The sequence below is a fragment of the Sycon ciliatum genome, chromosome 13, assembly GCF_964019385.1.
Source record: "Sycon ciliatum chromosome 13, ocSycCili1.1, whole genome shotgun sequence".
In the NCBI taxonomy this organism is placed as follows: Eukaryota; Metazoa; Porifera; class Calcarea; order Leucosolenida; family Sycettidae; genus Sycon; species Sycon ciliatum.
In genome coordinates, this window is record NC_088655.1 from 25,457,550 (window position 1) to 25,465,862 (window position 8,313).

At 49.6% G+C, this 8,313-nt stretch overlaps 1 protein-coding gene across 1 annotated transcript in view; it reads right to left on the reverse strand.

Moving 5' to 3' along the window:
• The window catches only part of LOC135829323 (sulfhydryl oxidase 2-like), a 9,244-nt gene extending 1,299 nt beyond the window's left edge, over positions 1 to 7,945 (reverse strand). The window contains exons 1-7 of the mRNA XM_065341727.1: positions 7,381 to 7,945; positions 5,161 to 5,261; positions 3,505 to 3,589; positions 2,486 to 2,585; positions 1,994 to 2,078; positions 747 to 853; positions 11 to 29 (exon numbers count right to left, since the gene is read on the reverse strand). Of these exons, the coding sequence (XP_065197799.1) occupies positions 11 to 29; positions 747 to 853; positions 1,994 to 2,078; positions 2,486 to 2,585; positions 3,505 to 3,589; positions 5,161 to 5,261; positions 7,381 to 7,624 (741 nt within the window). The 5' untranslated portion in view covers positions 7,625 to 7,945. The remainder of the gene's footprint in view (positions 1 to 10; positions 30 to 746; positions 854 to 1,993; positions 2,079 to 2,485; positions 2,586 to 3,504; positions 3,590 to 5,160; positions 5,262 to 7,380) is intronic.
• Between the last annotated feature and the right edge of the window lie 368 nt (positions 7,946 to 8,313).

Here is an 8,313-nt window from a genome sequence, read left to right on the forward strand (position 1 = left end):
GAGTGCGTACGTTGTGTCGTCCGATTGTCCTGTGCAAGACAGCGACACAAACAACAAGGTGCGCATAGACATTGTTTACTTGTATACCCAGTGTGTTTACACGCACACGTGTGTGCGTGCACACATACACACACGCGTGCACACACGCGCGTCCACGCACGCACACACATACACGCGTGCACACACGCGCGTCCACGCACGCACACACATACATACACACACAAACACGCACACACACTTGTACTTGCTCACTGCCAAAACTGGTCACGTGGGTCTCCCCGGGAGAGGGGAGAGAGACTCAAAAGGCATCTTAGAAAGATGACTCAATTGGCTATTGAACCGCCCAACGGCTGACACACCCTGAAATCCCCAAACTAGGGTGGACTTGAAATGATCCCACTTATGTGCTCACCTCACCTCAGTAAATGGGCGAGGACACGCACCCCCTCTCCCCCCCCCCCCCCCCCACACACACCCACCCACACACATACTTACACACATGCACACACAGATCTCTCTCTCTCTCTCTCTCTCTCTCCTCTCTCTCTCTCTCTCTCTCTCTCTCTCTCTCTCTCTCTCTCTCTCTCTCTCTCTCTCTCTCTCTCTCTCTCTCGGACCACTACAACCAGGACCAGAGGAATGCTATTTCCAGCCAAGTGACCCTGGATACGAAGACCACCTCTGCACAGGCACCACATTCATAAGTCCCCCCCCTGAGCGGTCGACTTAGACAGGCTTCCCTGTACCTGTGTATAGCATTCAGAATGTGAGCATTGGACAAGAAAGCACCCACCTCATCATCAGTGACGATGTGAACCTTGACCGACGGACAAACGAGCAAATCCAGTGACAACTGCAGAAACCAAAGAAACACAAACATAACAATGAAAACAGCAGAAAATTGACATTGCACTTCATAAAGAAAAAACATCACAACTGCTGACAAGCAGAAGCAACAACAATAGCAACGGTAGCATCATCATCATCATAGCCTTGGAGCTGTGGCATCACTTATGATCCACAGCAAGAAGGCAGCAATGCCTGTACCTATAGTGAAGTAAAATAAAGGTAACATATAAAATAATAATGATGATACTCAAGTCTGTGGACAGCAACTGTTTCGCTCTGTTAGAGCTCATCAGCACAGCTCAGAGGACAACGAACAAAAAAGTGATTAAAGTGATTAAATGTCTCTACTCACGAGTTTCATGCTGATAAGCAATCATCAGGAGACTGGGGCTATAGTCGGGGTTGTGTGGTCTTATTCACTATAGGTGTTGTCCCATGGCAGGTATGCAATGCTAGTGTTTCAGCGCGAAGGCAGTGTAAGCGATCAGTATAGTGTTATGCGGGTGGCATGGGAGTATTAATATATCATCATCAGCAGCAGCAGCTTCAGCGGAAGCATCCCCCGAACAGCACAGTGGACAGACAACACCAGGGCTACAGGTACTAAGTACAGTAAAAACCGGCCCTAACACTGTAACAGGACGCAGTCGGTGCAGCGGAAACTGTCCCGATACGACAGGATTCCGCTTGAGCCAGCGATGCACGCTCGAGCCACAGCACGTCGGTGCATGGGAATTTGTCCGGTCACTACAGGACTCCGCTTGGCCCAGGGTCCGGCAAACACAGGTTTTGCTGTATAGTCAAAGCGGTTGCAACCAATCAGCTGCAGTCCAGGGATGGCCTGTGAGCGTTTGCCAACGGAGCCAGATAATCAGGGTCAGTATACAGTACTGCACTCTCGGTCGCAGAAGAATTGGGGGGGGGGGGGGGGGGGGGGTCAGCCTCCTAGCCTAGACCGTTCTTATTTTCATGTATTACAGTCTATGCGCAGTTGAGGCACCGCGTATACATTGGTATGCTGTGCTTGATGAAATCCTAGCCTCGTCGTTCTTCGGCGCCTGGCAGTACAGTACCTCTAGAGGTAGGGTGAAGAAAAACGAACCGGGCCAATACCGACGGTCGCACAATGCACACACACACATACCTCAGCACCCAAGTAGGACTTGCTCTCTTGGAAGACGATGCCAAACTTGGACGCCTTGTCGAACGCGAGCTCAGCTGGATGTTTCCTGTGAAGTGAATGAGAGCAATGTAGCAAAGAAGAGAAAAAAGGAGAGCGGGAGAGAAATGGAATATATTCATGAGTGAATGCTTGAAAAAAATATGACTCGAGCTACCGTAGCTAAGCGGTAGAGCGTCGTGGGCCAAAAGCAAGGGTCCGGGCTCGAGTCGTGGTGGCGACAGCCATATTCTTCCAGACTTTCACTCTAACTAATGATGGGAAGCTACTTTGAGTAATAGCTATCCAAATGGGCGGGATGTTCCCAACGTCCACCATACACTAAAACTTTGAAGCGCAAAACGGAACAAAGGGACAGGACACGTTGAAACAGAGCGGGTGCAACGGCCAAAAGACAAGAACACACATAACAGTAAACCTAGGAGTCAGAGGAAGAAATTTGAAATGGCCGCTCACCCATCGAACTGCAAACTGGGCCATGTGGATGGTTTCACAGCCTGATCTTTGATTACATCAATCATTCGCTGACGTAGGTAAGACGACTTATCGGCCGATTCTAAAACACCAACGCAAACAGGCAAGTGAGTGAGTGAGACTCACACACGCACGCACGCACGCATGCAGAGAGAGAGAGAGAGAGAGAGAGAGAGAGAGAGAGAGAGAGAGAGAGAGAGAGAGAGAGAGAGAGAGAGAGAGAGAGAGAGAGAGAGAGAGAGAGAGAGAGAGAGAGAGAGAGAGAGAGAGAGAGAGAGAGAGAGAGAGAGAGAGAAAGAGAGAGAGAGAGAGAGAGAGAGAGAGAGAGAGAGAGAGAGAGAGAGAGAGAGAAAGAAGTCAGCCGGAATCAGTAACCATGTATATGCACTGAGCCACAATGCATGACATGAAAGCACTGGAACCCGTAGATTAAAACAGCATTCACAGAGCAGTGCACACATCAGGCATACAACTGACGAATGAGACCCAAATTGGACAGGTCGACAGTGAGAACACAATCATTTCGATTTCCTTTTCTCAGTGTCTGAGTGAGGTTTTACAGCTTCAGAACCAGCATGGTGCACAGCACCCACTGTATACCGCCCAATATTCGCGTCCCTAAATTTTCGTGATTTCTTGGAACCAGCGAGTTGACGATGGCAACTGTTCGTGAAGCACTGGGGCCACCTACTGTCGTGGACATGGAAATCCGGTCGCACGTCTAGCGGCCCCAGGACGCTGGCCATGCAGCCGTGGGTAAGCGGTACATACGCCCTGCAGCGCGCTGGTCGCATCGGATCAACGTGACACTGCGTGCAACGACAATACGTTCTGTACGCGCTGAGGGCGCCGGCCCCGCTCATCCGACTGGATGTCCATGTCCACGACAGTACATACACACACTGTTGGAGTGTGATTTCCCGCTGGTAAATATTCGCGTTACTCTGCTCGCAAAAATAGTGAATATTAGTACGTCGCGAATACAAGCCACTGTACAGTACCTGACTTTGAGCCATCGCCATGAAGGGGGATACCGGTGAAGAGCCGACCATCCGATGTCGTGTTGCCCTGGTGGATAGGGAACAACTACACACACCGCACCAGGCATGTCATCAACATAAAATACACGCATTTACACACACACACACAAACACACACAGACAGACGGACAGACAGACAGACAAACAGATGCACACAGCACAATGAGAAATGTTTGTGCCACAAACACCCCACACAACCACCTGGACATGGTTTTGTAGGGTGTTAAACAGTGCATTGCTGATCTATGGTCTGTCCCCACAGGATACCGCGATTCCGCGGACGCCTTATTGGTTATCATCCGCGTTTTCGTGAGATTTCGCATAAATCCCGCGTTATTCATGAGAATGTACGAGAAAATAGTGCATGCTTTTGAAAATGTACTACAAAGTCGTATGGGTTCATGAGTTTGTACGACAAAGTTGCATTCTTGCATGCGACTGCACGCTAAAGTTGTACCAGTGACAGATAACTCGTGCATAATGACCGCATTAACCCGCATATTTGCCGCATAATCCCGCATATTTGCCGCATAATGGCCTGTTTTCGCCCGCATAACTATGCGCATAATTTTAGGATTTCGTCCGCGTTATTCTGTGGGGACAGTATGGTTGTGTGGGGTGTTGAACAGTGCATTGCTGATCTATGGTTGTGTCGGTGTTGAACAGTGCATTGCTGATCTATGGTTGTGTGGGTGTTGAACAGTGCATTGCTGATCTATGGTTGTGTCGGTGTTGAACAGTGCATTGCTGATCTATGGTTGTGTGGGTGTTGAACAGTGCATTGCTGATCTATGGTTGTGTGGGGTGTTGAACAGTGCATTGCTGATCTATGGTTGTGTGGGGTGTTGAACAGTGCATTGCTGATCTATGGTTGTGTGGGGTGTTGAACAGTGTATTGCTGATCTATGGTTGTGTAGGGTGTTGACCAGTGCATTGCTGATCTATGGTTGTGTGGGGTGTTGAACAGTGCATTGCTGATCTATGGTTGTGTGGGGTATTGAACAGTGCATTGCTGATCTATGGTTGTGTGGGGTGTTGAACAGTGCATTATGGTTGTGTGGGGTGTTGAACAGTGCATTGCTGATCTATGGTTGTGTGGGTGTTGAACAGTGCATTGCTGATCTATGTCACGTGGGGCGTTGAACAGTGCATTGCTGACCCCGTGAAGCCTCGTGTACGTCGATGCCCTGCCCATACGCATAGCCATTGTGATTAGAAGCAAGAGTGCAAGTACACGAAGACGGATTGTGCAAGCCCGCATACGAGTTCAGAAAAAGCACGGCGAGGCGCGCATGTAAGTCTAGACACGGAGCGACAGAATAAACCAGGATTTCTTCACGTCAATGTGCAAGACTGTAAGCACCCATCTCTTCCCCCCCCCCCCCCCTTCTTCTTCTCTTCTTAACCGTAAAGCCCGATTCATACCTCATGTCGCGTACGGGAAACGCGTCGCGAAAAAGTTGATCTGAACTCAACTACTTCGCGTACGGGAAACCCATCGCGCGACGGTCGCGCGATGGGTTTCCCGTACGCGAGATGAAGTATGAATCAGGCTTAAGGAGCTTCAAGCCGGATAGCAAATTCCGTAAGCACCGCGTTCCCGGTGGTCCACCTTACCCTGATATCCGGCACGGAGGAGATCTTATGAGCGGAGCAGAGGCCTAGGTTGCTGTCGTCGGCACAGTTCACCGACGCCACTTTAGCCACAGGTGTCCAGGCTGAGCATCGGGGACAAAGACACGCGCAAGCACACCGATGGCAATACAGTAAAACTTCCCGGATCCGAACGTCCCTAATACGGGCACGTCCATCTACCGGGTACCTTTCTGACAGATCTAGAGTCACAAGAATCGGCATTTCAACGAAAAAGGCCCCAAAAAAACTATTGACGCCTCATCAGGTGTGCAAGAATGGACTCGGATGGAGAGCCAAGGATAAGTTTATAGAAAAGAAAAAGGACCAAGGAACCACAAGTTACGCTATAATGTCCACAACCACCACCAGTTACTAAACAATCGGCTCGTGCGATAACAGTGCGGTGCAAAGTTATTGCATGAGCTGATCGTTTAGTAACTTGCGGTGTTAGTGGACGTTACAGTGTAGTTCTTTGGTCCTTTTTCTTGTCTATCAAAAAACTATTGGTTGGCATAAAAATATGTTTACTTGCGCTCGGTATTAAATAGGGGTGAAACAATTATACCGAATACTCGAGTACTCGCTCGGTTTTTTCAAAAATAATCGTACTCATTCATAGATGGTACGGGCATTTACCACAGAAATCAGCAGTTTCAGAGCAGCATTCGGCAGATATTGATGTGCAGAGTGTGCGGTGAACATTTGTTCACGAGTAGAGAGAGCCCAAAAGACCCACGAACTAATATCCCCGAGAAACATGACTTCTACTCGGTTCAATCAGGGTTGTATCATGTGATTTTAAGGCCCTTGGTGTGCAATTTTTAGGAGATGAAGAATACTCGAATACTCGAATATTCGATCGGAGAAAATCAGAGTACTCGAACTCGGGATCTCAGTGCCAACTTTCACCCCTAGTATTAAAGTATGTAAGTTCTGAGTTGCGGGCAATTCCTGGTTACGAGCAGTGCTCAGTGGCAACCTGCCCAGACGAGCAGTGCTCAGTGGCAACCTGCCCAGACGAGCAGTGCTCAGTGGCAACCTGCCCAGACGAGCAGTGCTCAGTGGCAACCTGCCCAGACGAGCAGTGCTCAGTGGCAACCTGCCCAGACGAGCAGTGCTCAGTGGCAACCTGCCCAGACGAGCAGTGCTCAGTGGCAACCTGCCCAGACGAGCAGTGCTCAGTGGCAACCTGCCCAGATATGGGCAGTTTTACTGTATACATGAACGATCACAGAGGCGGTGCGGTGCGGTGCGCCTTAACCTGCTACAGTGTAGAGTGCTCAATGTCCTGCTTTCCGTTGTGTGCCTCACGTGTACACGTACGCTCGTACAGTCGACTTCGCTAATAACGACTGCGGATATAACGACAATTCGCGAATAACGACAGAATTTCCATGCCCGGAGCAAAGTCCCATCTAACTGTAATACATATAATGAGACTTCGGGTATAAGGACACTTCGCAAATAAGGACACTTTTCTGATGCCCCCGCCGAGTGTCGTTATACGCAAAGCTGACCGTACTCAATCACCGGACAGCTACATGTAGTTGTTTCGACCGTGTCTCTCTCGGAGCTCAGAGCTACCGGCCGAATCGATTGCAAACAAGTCTAATGAACAAAGGAAATGCACGCTTGCCAGTGCCTGGCGGCAAAAGCTGCCGGCGAGGCAGGCCTTATAAGGGAGTCCACATGCCGGTGACACTCGTTGAAACGTGGCTGCGGTACCAGAATTGCGCAAGCGGCGGCTCGTTATACATGTTGTCACAATGGCCGGTTACACTCGCCATGCTTGTGCGCCGAGCATGCGGCTGTCATCTACCACCGGGAGATGGCTGATACGGAGAGAATCATGCCCGGGGGCCCGCATCTCGATGTGCGCCAGCGGCCATCACGCTGACCAAACTCTCAGACGTAAGGCCACGCCAAGTTATTTCTATGTTTCGCGTCACCGCCCCGCGTGCCTTTTCCGGAAAATGTCCGACGCGGAACATGGAATTAACTTGGCGTGGCCTAATCGTAACGTGGGTGCAAAAATATCCTGACAGATTCTATGATTGATGGTGACTGCAACACGCGGCCTAGCACTGCTTTTCGGACCACATTTCTTATTGAACGCGGAGTTCACCCCGAGTGCCGTGTCGGGATTTTCTGGGACACTGACTACACTTGCACAAAATTATATCACTAGAGCTCCAAACGCACCTTTGACGTCAGTGGCGTGTGCTGAGTATATGGGAGCATACTGACGACAGTGTCCGCACGTGCTTGCGTAGAACTCCACCAGCCACACCGAGCTGCTCCTGTACAGCGCACTGGAGAATTCAGCCTCGCCACGCAGCTCCAACACATCGCCATTGGCTGCGTACAAACTTTCGCATGCCACGCGCGCCACCGCCGACAGCAGGAGCGGCACCAGGGAGAGTACGACTATATTCCTTGGCTCCATTTTATTAATTTTATAACTCTCTCAACTGGCAGATGTGTGCTGCATGCTCACGATTCCACGAGAACCGCCTGAGGAAACGCACGTCGACAAACTAGCAAAACAATCATTGTTCAAATCTGCTGGTACGCGCTGTAGATTTACGAGTTTGAACTGGAGTAATCCGGGAACCCTTGTGCCTCCGGCTAGACATGCACTGCAGCTTGTAATGTTTCCTCAAGCCTTTTTGGACAAAGATAAAACACGAACGAACACAGAAGATTAGTATCCAGTTTACTGAAGACAGCTACTACTGACTCTACTCCGACGAAGTCTGTTTTTGTTTTTGAGAACGAAGTCAGAATCAAGAATCGATAATGAAGCTGGCATATCGATCAATCGATCATCATGCATCATGTCAGTGCATGCAGAGCGCACATGCATCATGCATGAATGTGTTGCTATAGCGATCGACATGTGAATTCTCACGAAAATCCCATTATTTTGGAATAAAATTAATAATACACTGACAGTACATGTACCGGTACCTGCAAGTAGCTTTCACAAATACCAGGGCGTCAAAATACTTTGAACGCGGTATTTGACGACTCCCTAGGCCCTGATACATATAAAAACCGCTCTGTGAGCGGTTCTGAAAAACCTCTACTGGTGCATGCAGCCCCGTCGTAAAAGTAAGAAATTAGGACTGGCGC